At 46.6% G+C, this 21,635-nt stretch overlaps 2 protein-coding genes across 2 annotated transcripts; both read right to left on the reverse strand.

The window, feature by feature from the left end:
• Nucleotides 1–1,874: 1,874 nt before the first annotated feature.
• LOC120933823 (zona pellucida sperm-binding protein 3-like) lies at nucleotides 1,875–9,625 on the reverse strand. Its single transcript, XM_040347221.1, has 8 exons — nucleotides 9,153–9,625; nucleotides 6,969–7,081; nucleotides 6,665–6,768; nucleotides 6,404–6,581; nucleotides 6,214–6,334; nucleotides 6,046–6,137; nucleotides 3,063–3,202; nucleotides 1,875–2,123 (listed from the first exon to the last, which is right to left on the reverse strand). The coding sequence occupies exons 1-8, from the start codon at nucleotides 9,618–9,620 to the stop codon at nucleotides 1,891–1,893; spliced, it is 1,449 nt and encodes a 482-aa protein (XP_040203155.1). The 5' UTR covers nucleotides 9,621–9,625; the 3' UTR covers nucleotides 1,875–1,890.
• A 3,794-nt stretch (nucleotides 9,626–13,419) lies between these two features.
• LOC120933824 (phospholipid scramblase 1-like) lies at nucleotides 13,420–21,583 on the reverse strand. The gene is made up of 5 exons (XM_040347222.1): nucleotides 21,525–21,583; nucleotides 19,621–19,805; nucleotides 17,330–17,491; nucleotides 15,052–15,213; nucleotides 13,420–14,031 (listed from the first exon to the last, which is right to left on the reverse strand). The coding sequence occupies exons 1-5, from the start codon at nucleotides 21,535–21,537 to the stop codon at nucleotides 13,978–13,980; spliced, it is 576 nt and encodes a 191-aa protein (XP_040203156.1). The 5' UTR covers nucleotides 21,538–21,583; the 3' UTR covers nucleotides 13,420–13,977.
• Nucleotides 21,584–21,635: the final 52 nt, after the last annotated feature.

Below are 21,635 nucleotides of genomic sequence, written 5' to 3' on the forward strand. Positions count from 1 at the left end.
AGCTTGTACAGTCATATTTTAGCACTATGGGCCAGATTCATGTAGGTCAGCGGATCTATAGATCCACGTGATTTAAGATCCGCTCCCGCAAGTTTGAGAGGCAAGTGGCTAATTCACAAACCACTTACCTCCAAACTTGCGGCGGCGGATCCTAAATCCCCCGGCGGAATTCAAATTCTGCGGCTAGGGGGGATTGTACTATTTAAATCAGGCACGTTCCCACGCCGATTTAAATGCGCATGCGCCGTCCGGGGAATTTCCCGGCGTGCATTGCTCCCACTGGCATCACTAGGACATCAGAGGTTTCGACGTGAGCGTGACTTGCGACACGCGTGTTTGTGAATCAGCGTACGCAAACGACGTTAGAAAATTCAAATTCGACGCGGGAACGCCGGCTATACTTAACATTGGCTGCGCCTGATAAAAGCAGGGGTAAGTATACGACGGGAAAGCCGCTACGGAAACGTCGTAAGAAGACTGCGTACGTTCGTGAATTTGCGTATCTCGCTGATTTACATATTATTCAAGGTAAATCAGCGGGAACGCCCCCGGCGCCATTTTTAAATCGAAAATAAGATCCGACAGTGTAACACATTGTAACACTGTCGGATCTAAGCCCTATCTATGCGTAACTGATTCTATGAACCAGGCGCATAGATAGGACCAGTTTACGTCAGAGATATGATGGTGTATCTGGAGATATCAGGAGATACACCGTCGTATCTCTGACTTACACTGGTCCTATCTGTAGATATCAGGAGATACACCGTCGTATCTCTTTGTGAATCTGGCCCAAGATGTTTGACCGTTAGACCAAGATTAACCACCGCCCCATGTCAAAAAGACTGTTTTTAAAGTTGAATATCTCGATAACGGCAGCAGCTGCTGCCACAACCGAGATATTCATATTTTCAGGGGGCGGTGGTGTACACGATAACGGCGGTCTCCGCGAGATCGCCGTTATCGGTGGTGGGAGAGGGCCTCTCCCGCGCCCTCCGCCGCTTACCGGAAAAATGACATTTTTAATTTTTTTTTATTTTTTTTGCATTTAAGTCTAAATATGAGATCTGAGGTCTTTTTGACCCCAGATCTCATATTTAAGAGGACCTGTCATGCTTTTTTCTATTACAAGGGATGTTTACATTCCTTGTAATAGGAATAAAAGTGATCAATTTTTTTTTATTTCAGTGTAAAAAATTATAAAACTAAATAAAAATAAATAAGAAAACAAAAATTTTTTTTTTTAAAGCGCCCCATCGCGACGAGCTCGCGCGCAGAAGCATACGCGAGTAGCGCCCGCATATGAAAACGGTATTCAAACCACACAAGTGAGGTATCGCCGCGATTGTTAGAGTGAGAGCAATAATTCTAGCCCTAGACCTACTCTGCAACTCAAAAAATGCAACCTGTAGAATTTTTTTAAACGTCGCCTATCAATATTTTTAAGGGTAAAAGTTTGACGCCATGCCACGAGCGGGCGCAATTTTTAAGCGTGACATGTTGGGTATCATTTTACTCGGCGTAACATTATCTTTCACAATATATAAAAAAATTGGGCAAAATGTATTGTTGTCTTTAATTCAAAAAAGTGATTTTTATCCAAAAAAAAAAGTGCGCTTGTAAGACCGCTGCGCAAATACGGTGTGACAAAAAGTATTGCAATGACTGCCATTTTATTCCCTAGGATGTCTGCTAAAAAAAAAAAAAAATATATAATGTTTGGGGGTTCTTATTAATTTTCTAGCAAAAGAATTGTGATTTTCACATGAAGGAGAGAAGTGCCAGAATAGGCATGGTGGTCAAGTCGTTAAAGACATGTACAAAAAAAAAAAAAAAAAAAAACCCACACAAACTGTAAATAAGAATAGACCAGATTAAATGAGAATTTCTTTATTTTTCTTCAACAGACAGTACATATTGCGGCTTTTTTGGAGACTTGAGAATGAACACCGTACACACAGTGACCACAAGAAGACTGACACACCCGACAGTCACCAACCACCAGAGCTCTGCGGGGGCGGCCTCTTCCTTCATCACTGCAGCTGCAAGGTCACCTTGTTTTGGCCCAATCACAAGCAGAGGTCCCAAGGTGGTCACCGACTGTCCCTCTTCCATGATAGAGTCTGCAGGAGAAAAGCAAGGGTCAGGAGACAGCTAAACACCTCTACCAATGCAACCAAGAGCTTTCAAGTGAGAAAGCAGTTCCTACTTAAACGAGCAATCCAGTGTAGACCCTCCATTAGGGTTTCAAAATGTCATGTTAGCCAGGCATGTACTGGCCATCAGGACTACCGGGAGTTTCCCGGTGGGTCGATGGCTCAGTGGACTGGTTTCAGTGACAGCCAGTGATGTTGCTAGGGGGTGGCTTTTGGGGCTATAGCCCCAAATCTGGGAGCCATAGCCCTTAGTCCCCCAACCACAGGGCCATGGCCAGAGCGCGGGAAAGCAGGGCAGGTGAGAGAACAGAGATGACCTCTCAATGCCTGCCCTGCATCACCACTGTTCCACCTTCACTGTGCAGCAGAGAGATGACATCTCTCACTTCCAGTCCTCTGGGGACACTGATGGTAGTGGGGGGGGGCTCTCTGGGGATCCTATTTTTTGTTATACTTAGTGGAAAGTTTACATATACACTGAGTTTGCAAAATTTAAGTGGGCCAGTCTGGATGAAGTCCAGGGCCAAAATTTGTCCCAGTCCAGCTCTGATGTCCACCTCAACATTCTGTATAGTTATTGGTTGATGGTTTGAAACCTGAAGATTTTATATTGCCATCTGACCTTTAAGAGGAGATCTCCCTTCCAAGCTTTACAACTAGGGAGGGGATGGCAATATGAAGCCATCCAGGTTCTAGGCTTCCTCTTAAATTGCCCCCCCGTGTCCCTCAGATCATTAGTCACATTTCCTAGTATGAGAAGTCTGGGCCAAGTTATCCCAACACCAGTCAGGATTTTCCCATACCTGTACCCTGGGGAGATGCATTACAGGAAATGTATCCTTACAACATTGGGGCCCCTATGGCCATACTCATTTTGTACATGGCAGCTGCATGGTTAAGACTCACCATCCAAGGCTTCTCTCTTCCCAAAGGCTCTCGGTCTTCCAAATCGGCTTCTTCCTCCTGTAAGACCAGTGGGGTTGCTGCAGGTTCCTGGTGTCCCACAACACTGGCAGATACTGCTGGGGCCCTCAACTGCAGACCAGCTGGAGAGAGAACAAGCTGATAAGTCAGTATCATTTTTGCACATTAAGCAACAGTGTCAGTTTCCTGCTAGCAGTACATGGAGGTTACATTACTTTTATTAGGATAGGTGTAGAAAGTACTCGGCCTGGGGCTCAAGACAAGGACATCCAGCACCCAGGGCCAAGAAGCCAAACCACACCCACCCCCAGGAGTAGGGTTGCCACCATTTCTCCAAGACAAACCTGGACACTTTAGAGGCCTGAGACAATAATGTGTCTGGGTTGCAAGCAGACTGAAACCTGGACACATGATTCAAAACCTGGACTGTCCAGATGAATCCGGTACAGGTGGCAACCCTATGAAGGAGTGGATGGGGCCCATAGTGGTGTGAGGTTTGCAATATTTGGGACATGTGACTAAAGATTAATTGTGGTATACTGCAGTGAACTGAAGTTAAAAATGGGTACACAAATGGGGCAACAGTGGCAGAAAACTGATGGTATCTACTGCATCAGTGGGATGGAGGTGGGGGGGAATTGGCTCTGTGGGTAAATAAAGGGCTCTAGGGGGCTTAAGAGGAAGGGGGAAGACAAGTACTATGACTGGTTGGGATGTGTGGCCATCATTGTTTGACAAGTGGTGAGGGGGCAATCGGTTACCACTGCCTGTTCCAACCCCCGAAAAAGCTGACCCACAAACACCCCAATCATGTTCATTGCATTCACTTGCAGGGCAGATGTGGTGCAGACCCATTTATGTTGACATGCCATTAATACCTTTGCCATTGAACAGCACAGAGTGGCTGCATCTCCTTGTTCAGGTGGATGGCAAAATGCATGCTTGTACTGCCTCTACCCAGCTGCTGGCAGATACATGGTTGATGAATGAGTCGATTCCTGAGCCTGCATCCTCAGGCGAGTGACCTCACCACCCAATGCCTGTAACTGAAGTCAACCCCTCCTGCCCACTAAAGGCAAGGAGGACCGATAAGGGTCCTTAGGGAACGCAAATGTTAGTGGGACTTTGTTGTAAGGGGGATTTCTGCTCAGCAGTGGCATTGCTGGGGGGGGTGGTCTGCACCTGGGTGCCACCATCCAAGGGGGGGGGGGGGGGGGGAGCACTGGCCGACTGGAAGTTCCCCCCCCCCCCCCTTTCAGCTGGAAACCCATCTCCATTTCTGGTGCCATGGGTGTTCTGTCTCTCACTGGTGCCGCTTCCTGTCATGATCCATTCTTCATGTTCGATGTACCCGAGCTGGTGCAGTAACAGGAGTGGGGTGTACATCCTCTGCTGTGACAGGTGGGGGGGGACTGTACTGATGGAGGTGGGGAACTATACTTGGAAGAGGGTACTGCATTAAGGGGGTGCGACACCATGTTTTACTGAGCGACACCAACTTTAGTGACGCCACTGGTTTACAGTATTCGCCCCCCCAAAAAAAAAAAAAAAAAAAACTGTGCCTGTGTGCCCTACTATCTAGATCTGGCCCTAGAGACATGTAGTACACAGAGGGAAGTGAAAGGTGCCGATGTACCAGGGAGAAAAAATAAATTAGTGTAACCAAGGTGGTGAAGTGGCCAAAAAGGAGAATGAGTTGAAGTGTGGAGAGAACCAATTTACCAGTAAGTGGCAGACCTAACTGAATGGAAGTGACTGGAGGGGGTTGAAGAATCAGGGGCAGTGGGAGAATACTCCACTTAGTGAGAAAGTCTAAGCAGCTGCACCACCCAGTGCACCCACCTGTCCACAAACCTGGCACATGCCCCCTTTGCACCACATTGCCCTTTACCTCGGACTCCCAAAGTACCAAATCGCTCGTCTGCAAGTCGTTCAAAACACAGCCGCCAGACTTGTGACTGGGAAAAAACCCTGGGAATCAATCTCACCTTCACTGAGATCCCTTCATTGGTTGCCAGTAAAAGACAGAATCACTTTTAAAGCACTCTGTCTAACGCATAGATGTATCCATGGGAATGCTCCCCATTATCTATGCGAAAAAATAAAAAAGCTCATAATCCCAATCGCATTCTGCGATCCACCAATCAAAATCTTCTTCAGATACCGAAAGCCAACTACAAGTCCAAAGGAGAAAGAAGATTTGCGGTCCAAGGTCCCAGACTATGGAACGCTTTACCAACCAGCATTCGGTTGGAGGAAAACCACTTAGCCTTCAGGAAAAAGATCAAAACTCATCTCTTTTGATATCAAAGGAGACAGGAACAACAAGCGCCCAGAGGCGATTCAGTTCGCATGTGTCGCGCTATATAAGTTTTCATTCATTCATTCATTCACACCTTGCCTTAAGCCCTGCTCAAGGGTATTTGAAATCCAAAAACATCCAGTATCCCTCCCACATAAAAATGTTCTACATGCTGGAAAAGTCCAGGCAGAACAAAAACTCCTCAGGTTATTTTAGCCTGCACAAAGCCCAAGTCTAGCATGTCTATTCCAGGGTAGACTTGCCCGGTATCACAGGTACCCACCATAGTTTTGGAAGCAAGACTAGCTGCCAATCAACAGGATACCAGGAGTCAGCACAGCTCATCTTTTAAGGAGCAGCTTTGATTTCCAAAGCAGAATTCGGAGCACCATATCCACAATTCTGATCATGCTGGCACCTGAGATTAGATAGTTTCAGCCCCATGAGGTTGCTTACCCAGGCCAGCCACGATGATACCAATATGCATGCTATGGTAAGGGCCCTACAGAGGATGCCTGTGTACAATTATGGTTCATCAATATTTTTAACACTGGTTTTGGAAATCCACCACGTTTGGAACAAATTTGTTCCAGTCACTGGATCCATGCAAAAGGGAATACAGAGATCATCAATCCCTGGACACTCAACCATCGATAGTCTCACCTGTTTGTGGCTTTACTATAGGAACAGGCCTTGTTGATGGGATCTGGGACCTGGGTGGCAGCAGCAGCTCTCAGGTAACAGGTCAAGTAGATCTGGAATAGAAGGTTTTAGTAGGTTAAACATTCCTAGAAGGCACCAATCTGTGCAACCAATTCTAACAGTCCTCACCAGAGAGACATCATTTCCTAGGAACCGGAAGGCATCCACCGTGAACTGTAGAGTGTTAGTCTGGACCCTTGGAGCGATGAAGGCCGAGGAGGCGTCAGCTTGTGTTCCATCCACCAGACACCTGCAGAAGATGGTCACTTAAAACTGGGTCATGGCAACACAACACCCCCCCCCCCCCACCAGAACATACCCATTGTCTGCAATGAGGTCATAACTTGGAGAAGAGGTGGCATCAGGAGATATGGTGGCCACACAGCGGTCCACATACAGGATCATATCCATTTGGTTGTGGGTGTCCACAGAGGCCTCTATGTAGAGAATATCCCCCAACTGATAGATGGGAGAACTTCTGGGACCACTCCAGCCCTCTGTATACATAAGGAAAAAGGGGGGGGGGGATTAGTAAAGGCCCAACAATACACCCCCCCCCCCGATTACCCATCTTCCTCACCAGACATCAGGACCAAAGAGAAGGACAACCTTTCTTCTGAAGACACAGTGGTGCTGAATGGAACCCACGTTGGCTTAATGGACTGGCTGCTCACATTACCATGCCTACAGAGAACAGGATCAAGGTCAGGAATGAGTCAACGGAAGTCATTTACTATGACAAATTCATATTAATTTGTCCTGTGCATCACAAGGGGTTTAACCTTCCCCCACGCCATCCAAACTTAGACATTGACCAGATGCTGAACACCAGCGGGGACCTGCATGGCCCCCCAGTGTAAGCTGATCCAGTAGTATTGACTCACCGGTAGTAGAAACACATTATGGGGACCACAGCTGGGTTGGTTCTGATGATTGGAATGGAGGAGGTTGGGCTGTAGGTCAGGTTGGTGGTGTAGATTAGCCAGTCTTGCATCATCTGCACAGAGAAGAGAAGGATACAGACTTACAAGGAAGCTGCCATTGTTTGGCCCATTTCTGAGACCGGACACAAATCTGTAATTTTCAACCCACATGTGAGAATTTGTAGCGCTATACAAGTTATTCACTCACACCATTACAAAAGGAGTCTGGAGTAGGGCGACCAGACATCCCCGGTTTCCAGGGACAGTCCCCAGAGCCAGCTGAGTCTGTCCCCAGATTGTAGGACCAGTGGTGGCTGGTGAAGTTTTAGGATGGGGGGGGGCGCACGCAAGACCCTGCCCCTCCACGCTTGGCCCCTCCCACACCCCTTATATAATCCACCTACTTCGTCCCCTCTCAGGAGTATATAGCTCAGCATCACAGGACAGAGTATATAGCTCAGCATCACAGGACAGAGTATATAGCCCCAGCATCACAGGACAGAGTATATAGCCCCAGCATCACAGATGGGTGCAAACAAACTAAAAAAATTACACTGTTAGTAATGAAGGACTCTAAATGGGCATTTATCAGGTGTTTAGGTGTCATTCCTGCTAGATAAAAAGAAAAAAGAAAATCTGCACCCTGTAAATAGCACATATCTGCATTCTGCAACCCCCCCCCCCCCCCCCCCCCAATCAGGTCAACTACAGTGCAACACTATACACATGGCAGGGGGGTGGTGGACACAGCAATCACTCCCCCCCCCCCAGACTAACACAGGGTGGCAGGGCATACAGACACACTCCTCCAGGCTCTTCTTACAAGTACAACACTACTACAAGTCCCAGCATAAAAAAAAAAAAAAGGCATGATCACTCATCCTCGTAGTTATCCCCATTGTCTCCTGGGGCTCAGGTGCATGAAATCCACCATCTATGAGACTACAAGTCCCAGCTGTGAGAGAAAAACTGGACAAAGATGGTGGATTGCATGCACCCGAGTCCCAGGACAAGATGGAGAACTACAATTTCCAGCAGGTTATACATACAATAAGGCTCTGAGGTGGATGGGTGTGGATTGCATGCACCTGAGCACCAGGAGACAATTCAGAACTACAAGTCCCAGCAGGTTATAATATAAGGCTCTGAGGTGGATGGGTGTCCAGACATCCATCTCGGAGCCTTATATTATAACCTGCTTGGACTTGTAGTTCATCGTCTCCTGGGGCTCAGGTGCATGCAATCCACCATCATTGTCCAGTTTCTCACTGCTGGGACTAGTCCCATAGATGGTGGATTGCATGCACCTGAGCCCCAGGAGACGATGGAGAACTACAAGTCCCAGCAGGTTATAATATAAGGCTCCGAGGTGGATGGATGTCCGGACTCCACAAGTTATTTGGGGTCGATCAAACACTCCAGAATTCCAGATGCTGCATAGTACACTACACAAGGCATGGTGGCCAGCTCTGCTTACCTTGGCAGCTCCGCTTGGGCAGTGTATTTTGAATCTGTCACACAAAGTCCAGCCTCCTGGTTTGGCACGGTTGATAGACAGCACACTTGTCCAATACCAGGACATGCGCTGTCTATCATAGGTAAGAGCCAATCCAGGAGGCGGGACTTGCGTGATCTCATACAATCATTTCATAAACACATACACTGCATATATAATGTGAGGAATATATGTTTATAAAATAGTTTACCATTTGCCCCCCCCCCCCCACCATCCCAAAGGAGGAGAAGGGACTCCATAAGGTCGGTGCTTAAAGTGAAGGAACATTTGGATAGAGTGGTGTGGATCAGAACCCATCAGGTTTTGATTTCTGCAGATATCCTACGGGAACGCTTGTTCTGGTGACAACCAGTGGATTGCTTTACTTTCGGCTAAGGGAGAGGACGTAAAATAAAAAAAACCCTATTGGGACAGATATCAAAATACCCTACAGAGGATGCACCGTCCTCCCCAACAATGCACAATCTAGCTCAATGAAACATCAGCTACAGGGTCATAAGGACAAACCTGTGCTTCCAGGTGAGCGAAGCAGTATACAACGTTCTGTACATGACAGACTACTGGAAGGGGAAGACTAGGGGGCCCAATTGACTAGAATACATGACACAGGGGGAACATGTGAAGATTACCTGCACCGTGTTGCCGCAGTCCTGGAGGTTGATCTGGAAGGTAACAGTGGTGTCTGTACTCTGGGGGTCGGGTTCGCAGCCACGGGGCCCCAGGCTCAGGTCAGAAGGTTGGACCAGCTTCCCAATCCCATAGAAATCCCTCTGGACGGTGACCACCATGTTGTCCTCTCCACACTGGAGGCTGATAGGGGAGCTTCCAGGCTGCGGCAGATCTCGTGGAACCCCAACAACACGTCCAGCAAGTGAACCCCTAGAGGCCCCAACCCCCACAACAGGGCGATTAGCATTCCAGTCTCTGGAGCCCCATCTAGAAGAGCCCTGGCCAGGTAAAGCCCGCTGGTTGCTCCTCCACCTATCAGACTGGCGGCCATGTCTCACCAAGACTCCATCACAGCCAAACCCTGACCAATAGGCCACAGCCAGGAGCAGCACCCAACCACCTTTCACCAGAAAACCCATCCTCCCCATAAGAGACACAATGAATGAGGGAGAGAGAGCCGTCCTTTATACCCCTCCCACCAACCACTGATACCCCCAGCTGGGGCCAATCATCACCACACCCAATGGCTGGGACTATACATGATGGATGGGAGATGAACCAATAATGGAGGTCACCTCACCTCCCTGGAGATCCAGCGGAGAAGATGACTAGATTCCTCCTCATACTGGAATCAGATGGGAGAGACGGGTCCACATGGAGTGTGCTACACAAGCTGCATGGAGGAGACGAACCTCACAAGGATGTACAATGATTGGATCACATACAACTGATACTACACCATACTACTAATGTCACTCACACCAACAGGAGAGACTTATTGTAGGGCTCAGTAGCACAGGGATGGTGGGTAGAGTTGCCACCTCATCCCTTTAAAAAGGAACACATATGAATTACACAGGTTCTGAGGTTAATTTAATGCAGGTAAGGCACCAAATGAGTCTAATTACCACCTTAATTAGCCACAGAACCTGTGTAATTCATATGTGTTCCTTTTTAAAGGGATGAGGTGGCAACCCTAATGGTGGGAACCCCTCATAATGGGCACAGCAGGTGTACAGACCCGGGAACTCAGCACAGGGATGGTGGGAACCCCTCATAATGGGCACAGCAGGTGTACAGACCCGGGAACTCAGCACAGGGATGGTGGGAACTCCTTATAATGGGCACAGCAGGTGTACAGCCCCAGGAACTCAGCACAGGGATGGTGGGAACCCCTCATAATGGGCACAGCGGGTGTACAGATCCGGGAACCCCTCATAATGGGCACAGCGGGTGTACAGACCCAGGAACTAAGCACAGGGATGGTGGGAACCCCTCATAATGGGCACAGCGGGTGTACAGACCCGGGAACTCAGCACAGGGATGGTGGGAACCCCTCATAATGGGCACAGCAGGTGTACAGACCCAGGAACTCAGCACAAGGATGGTGGGAACCCCTCATAATGGGCACAGCAGGTGTACAGCCCCAGGAACTCAGCACAGGGATGGTGGGAACCCCTCATAATGGGCACAGCGGGTGTACAGACCCAGGAACTCAGCACAGGGATGGTGGGAACCCCTCATAATGGGCACAGCAAGTGTACAGACCCAGGAACTCAGCACAGGGATGGTGGGAACCCCTCATAATGGGCACAGCGGGTGTACAGCCCCAGGAACTCAGCACAGGGATGGTGGGAACCCCTCATAATGGGCACAGCAGGTGTACAGACCTGGGAACTCAGCACAGGGATGGTGTGAACCCCTCATAATGGGCACAGCGGGTGTACAGACCCAGGAACTCAGCACAGGGATGGTGTGAACACCTCATAATGGGCACAGCAGGGGTACAGACCCAGGAACTCAGCACAGGGATGGTGGGAACCCCTCATAATGGGCACAGCAGGTGTACAGACCCAGGAACTCAGCACAGGGATGGTGGGAACCCCTCATAATGGGCACAGCAGGTGTACAGACCCAGGAACTCAGCAGAGGGATGGTGTGAACCCCTCATAATGGGCACAGCAGGTGTACAGACCCAGGAACTCAGCACAGGGATGGTGGGAACCCCTCATAATGGGCACAGCGGGTGTACTGATGTGCGAAATCCGTAAAGGGATGGTGGTAAACCCTCACAGGTCTGTACACCCGCTGTTCCCATTATGAGGGGTTCCCACCATCCCTGTACTGAGTTCCTGGGTCTGTACACCCGCTATTCCCATTATCAGAGGTTCCCACCATCCCTGTGCTGAGTCCCCGGGTTTGTACATCATGTTACCACCATAGTTCCCTCTCCTTCACTTGATCAGCATTTTCTCTATCTGGTGGTAACCAAACCAGAGGTTCTCATCTCTCCCTGTAAAAGCCCCGGAGGTACATAGAGAGGAAGGGGCTCATCACAAAAACATCTGAAATCAGGGAGAGGGGAAGAGGGATCAGGAATGGAGAAAGGGGGAGGGGCATGTTTAAGGACTGAACTACTACAACAATGCCTTTTGGTAACCAGCATGTCAGCACAACGCATGTCAATGCACATTATGTGTAATGCAGTGTTATTTTATTTAGAATGGTGCCCAAAAGCAGTAAACTAACCCCAAGAACAAACATGTCATATATTACACCTCACACGTCCTTAGATGGGTGGCTGCATTTGTTTTTATTTTTTTGGTCGGGTGTTTTTTTTCCATTATTTCTGCACGTTGATCCTGCCAGTGACATACTTCCTGTCCTAGGGTGACAACACTCACTCACCATAATATTTATATAGCAGCAACGTTGTCACCCGCAGACAGGACTCGAGAGCACCTCATCCTTTATTCATCCCCATACATGGATATAACTGAGGAGGAGGGGGCTGAGAAGGTTGGGTTCTCTGCAGGGGAAGGGACTGAGAAGGATGGATACACTGACGGAGAGGTACCCAAGTAAGATTGGTGCATCAAAGGAGCCTAAGAAGGATAGGTGTACTCACTGCATGGGAGGACACTGAATAGGATGGTAGCACAGCAGAGGAGGGGAGTGAGAAGGATAGGTGCACTGCAGGGGAGGGTTCTGAAAAGGACAGGTGTACTGCAGGGGAGGGTTCTGGGAAGGGTAGGTTTACTGCAGAAGAGGGTTCTGAGAAGGATCGGTGCACTGCAGGGGAGGGTTCTGAGAAGTATAGGTGCACTGCAGGGGAGGGTTCTGGGAAGTATAGGTGCACTGCAGGGGAGGGTTCTGGGAAGTATAGGTGCACTGCAGGGGAGGGTTCTGGGAAGTATAGGTGCACTGCAGGGGAGGGTTCTGAGAAGGATAGGTGTTCTGCAGGGGAGGGTTCTGGGAAGTATAGGTGCACTGCAGGGGAGGGTTCTGAGAAGGATAGGTGTTCTGCAGGGGAGGGTTCTGGGAAGTATAGGTGCACTGCAGAGGAGGAGACTGAGATTCATAGTGCAGAGAAGGAGACTAAGAAGGATAGGTGCACTGCAGGGAAGGGTTCTGAGAAGGATAGGTGTTCTCCAGGGGAGGGTTCTGGGGAGGATAAGTGCACTACAGGGGAGTGTTTTTGGGAAGGATAGGTGCACTGAAGGGGAGGGTTCTAGGAAGGAAAGGTGAACTGCAGAGGAGAAGACTGAGAAGGATAGTGCAGAGAAGGAGACTAAGAAGGATAGGTGCACTGCAGGGGAGGGTTCTGAGAAGGATTGGTGCACTGCAGGGAAGGGTTCTGAGAAGGATAGGTGTTCTCCAGGGGAGGGTTCTGGGAAGGATAAGTGCACTGCAGGGGAGGGTTCTGGGAAGGATAAGTGCACTGCAGGGGGGTGTTTTTGGGAAGGATAGGTACACTGCATGGGAGGGTCTAAGAAGGAAAGGTGCAATGCAGGGGAGGGTAGTGAGAAGTATAGATGCACTGTAGGGGAGGGGACTGTGGAAGATGGGTGATCAGAAGGGGAGGGGGCTTGGAAAGATGAACTTGTCATAAAGCCAGGAAGTCCTATCTGAGTATACAATGAAATGACCAGAGACCTCCTTTGGTGGATGTGTTCTGTAGATCCATATGGACAGAAAGCTGAAGCCACATCCAGACCATACATATATCCACATTTTACAACTTCCCAGTCCTTCCTATTGGTTCTTTAATATGATGGGTGGCTTCCCTGACCAATAGGGAGGCTGCACCAATCTCTATATGTTGCTCCCGGGCGAACCCAGACAAAGAAGACCCCCCCTTCCCACCCCCTGCTGGGTTTGGGTCCCTGGCATGCTTGGACACTGCAGAACAAAGTACAACACATTTTTCTTTCCATCAGGCGAAGCAGCAATTACAAATTTTATTTATGGATTTATTGATTATGATCAGAAATAAAATAATCTACATTTGTATCCATATCGACTCTACATATTCATATATTTCCTTCATCAATCAGATCAATATGACACATCGTAGATTAATATATTTTTATTTTCAGCCAGTAGGTGGCGTACCAGTCTTCTTTTCACTTGTACTGTTCCATCCTTCTCAGCTGTGCTGAAGAAAGCTCCTGTTGTTTTCACAATTTCCACCATAGCAGTGACTCCGCCCTTATCATAGCACTGACTCTGCCCTTATCACATGGCTGTGTAGGAAGTTTGCAGTTGTACTGTGCTGTCTTTTAAGCTAAGACACAGAGCTCTGAGGGTCCTTTATCATATGATGTCATATATAATAAAATTGGCCCTGCCTTCTTTTTCCCTTGTATGTTTTTATTATTAAGAAAATTAAAACCAGAAGATATTCATACATCCCATTCATTCGATGTATGACATGTACAGAACACATATGATCCTTTATAAGAGACGAGTCCACGGATTGGCTGGGATATCCTCCAATCAGTGTTAACTGTTAGATTGGGACTGTTGTTGGCGCCTGCGCTCTTCAATCAGAAGGTCCTGGAAAAAAAAACAGAGGAGTTCCGGTCACCCCGAATGAATGTCTCATGACTTCCAATGACGATCCTAAAGGGTATCTAAAGGAAAAACTGTGTTTTTATTTAGGTTTTGGTGGAACAGGGAAGGATGGACCCTCTGTCAGGATTTAATTGCTGACTGTGTCTTCTCTGGGGAGAGTCACCCTCTACAGAGGACATAGGACAGATAGCAGAGGAAATATACAGAGAACATGGGAAAAATAACACAGGAAGTATACAGGGGACACAGAACAGATAGTACAGGAAGCGTACAGAGTACAGATAACACAGGAAGTATACAGAGGACAGATAACATCGGAAGTTTACAGAGGACACAGGACAGATAACACAGGAAGTGTATAGAGGACATGGGGCAGATAACACAGGAAGTGTACAGAGGACATGGGGCAGATAACACAGGAAGTGTACAGAGGACATGGGGCAGATAACACAGGAAGTATACAGAGGACATGGGACTCTGAACACAGGAAGTGTACAGAAGACACAGGACAGATAATACAGGAAGTGTATAAAAGACAGATAACACAGGAAGTGTACAGAGGACACAGGACAGATAACACAGGAAGTGTACAGAGGAAGTGTACAGAGGACACGGGCCAGATAATACAGGAAGTGTAAAGAGGACACGGAGCAGATAACACAGGAAGTGTACAGAGGACACAGGACAGATAACACAGGAAGTGTACAGAGGACACGGGACAGATAACACAGGAAGTGTACAGAGGACACAGGACAGATAACACAGGAAGTGTACAGAGGATACAGGACAGATAACACAGGAAGTGTACAGAGGACATGAGACAGATAACACAGGAAGTGTACAGAGGACACAGGACAGATAACACAGGAAGTGTACAGAGGACACAGAACACAGAAAGTGTATAAAAGGATATAAAGATGAGATGCGTATTCAGTACAGATTATTCCCCAAATTGCAGTATTCTCTCCATCCTCACACACATTGCAGTGTTCTTAGACTCACAATGAACAAGGCGCAGGCCATCAGCACGGCTTTCATGGAGACATGGAGGTCTATCGGGAAATTGATAGAATAGTTGTCTTTATAGCTGAACATCTCCTTGCTTAAACCCCGCCACACACGTGTGATGACCCCGATTTGTGTTGTTCTGTCAGCAGAGAGAACCTGGATGGAGAAGAGAGGGGATCGAGATGACCACCAGAGTGTCTACATGGAAAACTTAAATTTATAAAAAGAGAGGACATTACACTTTTCCTATATAAAGTTATAAATATTAGTTCCTCTTTTACGTAAACTCTCCAAATATTACTGAATCTGCTTATACCGGACCAAGTGTTAAACTTCCCTTAAAGGATTCCCATAACTCATAATTGTCCCATTATGGGGAGACACATTTGGTTCTATAGAGCCCCCCACCAAATTTGTCATTAATCTCTCTTCTCTAAAATATCTCTTAGGCCCCGTACACACGGTCGGACCGAACCGATGAGAATGAACCGAAGTTCAGTTTCATCGGACCAAACCGACCGTGTGTATAGGCCATCGGTCTGTTTTCCTTCGGTCCAAAATTTTAAAACATGCTTCAAAACCGAACCGATGGACCGCTGCCCGATCGGACCAAACCGATGGTTAGTACAGAAAAGCATCGGTTCAAAACCCACGCATGCTCAGAATCAAGTCAACGCATGCTTGGAAGCATTGAACTTCGTTTTTTTCAGCACGTCGTGTGTTTTACGTCACCGCGTTCTGATCGGATTTTTGAACTGATGGTGTGTACACACATCAGACCATCAGGCCACTTCAGAGGTGAACCGATGAAAACGGTCCGTCGGACCATTCTCATCGGTTTTGTCCGACCGTGTGTACGGGGCCTCAGAGCAATGTTCATGAGTCAGACTGCTTCCACCATCATAGAACTCCATACTTCCTTCTACTCCCTTTCACACAACAAAGGACATAGTAGGTTTGGAGACGGAGGTTCAAGTCGGTGGGTTAAAGCACATCTAAAGTCAGAACATTTCCTTTTGGAAGATTTCCCCTCTATTCCTGTTCTGGGGACATCTCAAATTGTTGGTATACGTAACTTTTTCATGACTTTGCCATTTACAGGTATCCTGTCTAGAGGAATGTCCTTGGCGGTGGAGGTGACTCTGCAATTACTGTATGTACTGATTAGCTTCAGTGGATATCATTACAGAAAATACCAAATGTTGTAATCCTGCAGATTTACGGGCGACCAGAATGTGAATTCTGAGAATTCAATATAACTATATGTGAAGGATGCTTCAGTGTCATTCTCCCTGCTGGTGATTGTGTGTGTGTTGGAGGTGGCAGGTGGTTTCAGGTGTGACTCATTCCTCTGTTGAAAGGTTTATTGATCTATTGTGTTGTGTGATATGATGGAGACCCGTGTTTACTGTTTGCTGTGATTAGAAGTGGTTCATGTTAATTATTCTGATTGCTTCATTGTGGTAATTACCTCTTCTGTATGCGGGGCCAAGCTGTCTAGATAATGTATTCGGTACAACTAGTAATTAACGTCACTGATGTCATTATCTAAAGAAATGTTTTCAGGGTCGACTCCGAAGTGTCTGCCTATAATCTGTATGAGAGCTCCCACTGTGTGTGAAAAGGGGGTGGAGATTTCATTGTTCCTTGATTGAGGATTTAGCTTGTAAACTGTATATATACCAGCAGTAAGCTGCCATTAAACTGTCTTGTTCCAGCAGTAAGCGCTGACTCATGTGTGGCTTATTGGGGCGATTCCAGGAATGTTCCTCCTCGTGGAATATTGGGTGATGTTCTTTATGGAAGAAGGGAATATTTGACGGGGATATCATACCAATACCGTCACACTATACAATATAGCAAAATATTTGTGGATCCCTGACCACTAGGGACAAGTCCAATGTTCCTCCCCATGTTGAGGGCATGTGGCCTGGTATGGTTCAGGAGTAATGGAATTTGAGGGGACCCCAACACATTTTTTTTTTGGTTTGGGGTTCCCCTTAATATTCATACCAGACACAAAGGGCCTGGTAATGGACTGGGGGGGGGGGGGCATGTTGTTATAAAAATGGGCGATTTGTATGGAAAACCAATAGTGAACATGTTTATCCTCCTTTCCATGGACAACAAACCAAGAGAAGGCCACAGTGAGTAGGAAGTGAACCATGACAGATCACCACACCTCAGCCACATGGCATAGGCATCCCAATTACACTTTTTACAATTATTATTTCTAAAGAATAAAGTATTTCATACTTGATGACCGACTGACCTTATAATGGAGGTCAGACATGAAGCCTTCCCCCCATCCTGGACCTTTCACTTTAAGACAAACAAGTCCCGATGGATCCAAGATGTCGAAGCTTAAGGTAAAACTTGTCCACTCTTTGACTATGTAGCCGAGGAGCTCCCCAGAGGAACAGGAGACCTGCAACTATAATAATACATTGTCACAGGAAGTTGTCTAATGAGATTGGTCATCTAATCCAAAACTGCACTTGAACTATCCTGAAAGTTTATCTGGACCCGTTACTTGTCATTAATTACCATTCCTAAAGAAAAGATACATATATACCCAGCTTTAGTGGACTACACCTTGTAACCAGCTCCACCTAGATGAACATTTTTTATATTTTATCATTCTCTACAGTCCACAAAGCTGTGCATTTGTTCTCATCAGTCTTAGAGAACCATATGTAGTATCACATCAGTCCTAGAGGCATGTGTCTTGTACTTCTTACCGATCCTAGATGTCCATGGCTTTCATATAACCAGCTCTATAAGTTTATGCTTTATATCTAACCAGTCCTAAAAGACCAATACTTTTATCATTAAAGCTTTAGTGCCTCAGGTCTTATCTCACCAGTTGTTGAAGATCATCTACCTAGCTAACCATACATCATATATAACTAGTCCTAGAGGACCGTACCTGTATAACACCAGTTGGAGGATCATGCCTTGAATCTTACCTAAGAAGTAAATGTCTTGTATTTCCCAAAACCCTGGATATCAGCTGTCATGTCTTAAACGTCATCAGTCTTAGAGGGCCATGTCTTGTATCTCACGAATCCTGTAGGGCCATGTATTATATCTCACCAATCCTGGAGGGCCATGTCTTGTATCTTCCAAATCATGGAGGGCCATGTCTTGTATCTCACCAGTCCTAGAGGCCCATGTGTTCTATCTGGCCAGTCCTAGATGCCCATGTCTTGTATCTCACCAGTTGTAGAGGTCCATGTCTTGTATCTCACCAGTCCTAGAGGCCGATGTCTTGTATCTCACCAGTCCTAGAGGCCGATGTCTTGTATCTCACCAGTCGTAAAGGTCCATGTCTTGTATCTCACCAGTCCTAGAGGGCCATGTCTTGTATCTCACAAATCCTAGAAGACCATGTCTTGTATCTTACCAATCCTAGATGTCCATGTCTTGTATCTCGCCAGTCCCAGAGGTCCATGTATTGTATCTCACCAGTCATAGAGGCCCATGTCTTACATCTCACCTGTCCTAGAGGTCCATGTCTTGTATCTCACAAGTCCAGGAGGGACATGTCTTGTATCTCACCAATCCCAGAGGGCCATATCTTGTATCTCACCAGTCCTACAAGGCCATGCCTTATATCTCACAAATCCTTGAAGGCCATGTCTTGTATCTCACCGGTCCTAGAGGACAATGTCTTGTATTTCACCAGTCCTAGAGGTCCATGCCTTGAACCAAAATCCATACCCCTATCAAGGCATACAGCCCATATGACCTGGAAAGTGGGGGCAGGAAGACAAGCACGCAGCCCCCTTTGTGAAACATACCAGGCAACATGCCCTGCTGACTAAAAAAAATGTTGTGGGTCCTCAAAATCTTTACCAGGCTCCTATTCTAAATAGAGTATGGATTTTTAATAGGTAGCCCACACACACACATACAAAAAACGTAGTCCCTTATCTAGGCATGTGTCCTACTGGCCAGGAAAAAGGGACAGTGATCGTGCACTGCCTTCCTCTGGCACCATACTAGGCAACATGCCCTTAACATTAGGAGGGTACCTTGCCAGGAAAGAGGCCTGTGACAAGGCATCTTGTTCCTGTGTTCTTGGGGACAATGGCTTCATTACCACATTCCTAGCCCAGTGGATAAAGGGATCTGAAACTAATCCTAGAGGTCCATCCCTTGTATGTTATCGTAGGGTTGTAGCATATAAGAAATGGACCTAGACACGGGACATACAATGTATGCTACTAAAAGGGTTGTCACCTATTTCACACGTCCAATCTGTACAGCTAATCAGTGTTTCATACCTTAGTGCCACAGCTACAGCAGCCAGGAAAGGTGGACAGTGAAGGTCTGTGGCAAGACATCTTGTCCCCATATTGTTTGGGAAAAGAGCCTCATCACCACATTTATAGCCTAGTGGGTCTGCAACTAGTCGTAGAGTTCCATGTCTTTTATGTTATTAGAGGGGCTGTAACGTACAGGAAATGGGCCTAGACATGGAGCTTACAATCGATGCTTCTTAAAGGGTTGTCACTCATTTCACAGGTCCTCACTGTATGGCAAGTCAGTTTTTCATACCGTGGTGTCACAGCTACAGCACTCTGAAGGCACAAGAAGGTTGAGGACATTATATCCTTGGGTGTTGGTAACCCTGCAATCAATCCGAGGGCCACAACACTCCCGCTGCTCGGCGGCTTGGTACACAAGTTGGCCATCGGTACCAAAAAAATCATAGGTATTATAACTCTGGAATATACTGCTCCCTGAAATGACAGAATTATAAGAAGAATTTATAGAATGAGGTCAAATGTCTCAATGATTCTGCAAAAATAAACTAAAATAGACAAAATGTACTGTTTCTACAGGGTGGGCCATTTATATGGATACACCTTAATAAAATGGGAATGGTTGGTAATATTAACTTCCTGTTTGTGGCACATTAGTATATGTAAGGGGGGAAACTTTTCAAGATGGGTGGTGACTATGGCGGCCATTTTGAAGTCGGCCATTATGAATCCAACTTTTGTTTTTGGTGTATCCATATAAATGGCCCACCCTGTATAATCAAAATATCTAAAGAAACACAAACTATAGCAAATGTTATGTCCTTCTTTGGTAATACATCCAACTGGTGGGAGAAGCTAAGTAAAAAAATGAACAATATGGCTCCACCTACTGGCAGGGTCTTTAAATAATCAATATAAAGTGGAATGTGAAATATTTAACCACTTGCCGTCGCTGCACCGTCATAATACGTCCACAAGGTGGCTCTCCTAGGCGAGACCACGTAATATGACGTCCTGCCTTTTTTCCGCCACTAGGGGCGCACGCGCGCCGCCGGAGGTGCGCGCGCGCGCCCCCCGCTCGCCCCCGACTCCCGTGCGTGTGCCCGGCGGGCGCGATCGCCGCCGGGCACACGCGATCGCTCGGTACAGAGCGGGGAACGGGAGCTGTGTGTGTAAACACACAGCTCTCGTTCCTGTCAGCAGGGGAAATGCTGATTTTCTGTTCATACAATGTATGAACAGAAGATCAGTGTTTCCCCTAGTAAGGCCACCCCCCCCCACAGTAAGAACACACCCAGGCATACTTAACCCCTTCCCCACCCTCTAGTGTTAACCCCTTCACTGCCAGTGGCATTTTTATAGTAATCTAATGCATTTTTATAGCACTGATCGCTATAAAAATGCCAATGGTCCCAAAAATGTGTCAAAAATGTCCGAAGTGTCCGCCATAATGTCGCAATACCGAAAAAAAAATCGCTGATCGCCGCCATTACTAGTAAAAAAAATATTAATAAAAATGTCATAAAAATACCCCCTATTTTGTAAACGCTATAACTTTTGCGCAAACCAATCAATAAACGCTTATTGCGATTTTTTTTTACGAAAAATATGTAGAAGAATACGTATCGGCCTAAACTGAGGAAAAAAAATGTTTTTTTATATATTTTTGGGGGATATTTATTACAGCAAAAAGTAAAAAATATTCATTTTTTTCAAAATTGTCGTTCTATTTTTGTTTATAGCGCAAAAAATAAAAAACGCAGAGGTGATCAAATACCACCAAAAGAAAGCTCTATTTGTGGGAAAAAAAGGACGCCAATTTTGTTTGGGAGCCACGTCGCACGACCGCGCAATTGTCTGTTAAAGCGACGCAGTCCCGAATCGCAAAAAGTACTCTGGTCTTTGGGCAGCAATATGGTCCGGGGGGTAAGTGGTTAATAAGAGAAAAATAATATTTAAAACAAAATTGTTAATGGGTTATATCTGGAGATCTGATCAGCTCTGCCAATAAGAGCAGCAGGAAAAGTTCTCGGTTAAACTGATTATTTCATTGTACATAAAGGAAAACTGGCTACACTTGTAGATGATCCTGGGATCTGGTGGAAGACTAATTGAGACCGGGAGCAAAGGAAGGAATGGTGGAAGATGGAAATATAAATATTTAAGTTTTACAAATAAAAAAATAACAGAACTTACTTGTCTCTTTCATGAAGAGTCCATTGACCTGTTAAATAGAACAAAGACCAGTCAACGGCATATTCTTAGTTACCATAATCAACACTCCCATATTCATCAATACCTCCATGT

Source organism: Rana temporaria, chromosome 3 (genome assembly GCF_905171775.1).
Source record: "Rana temporaria chromosome 3, aRanTem1.1, whole genome shotgun sequence".
NCBI classification, from domain to species: domain Eukaryota; kingdom Metazoa; phylum Chordata; class Amphibia; order Anura; family Ranidae; genus Rana; species Rana temporaria.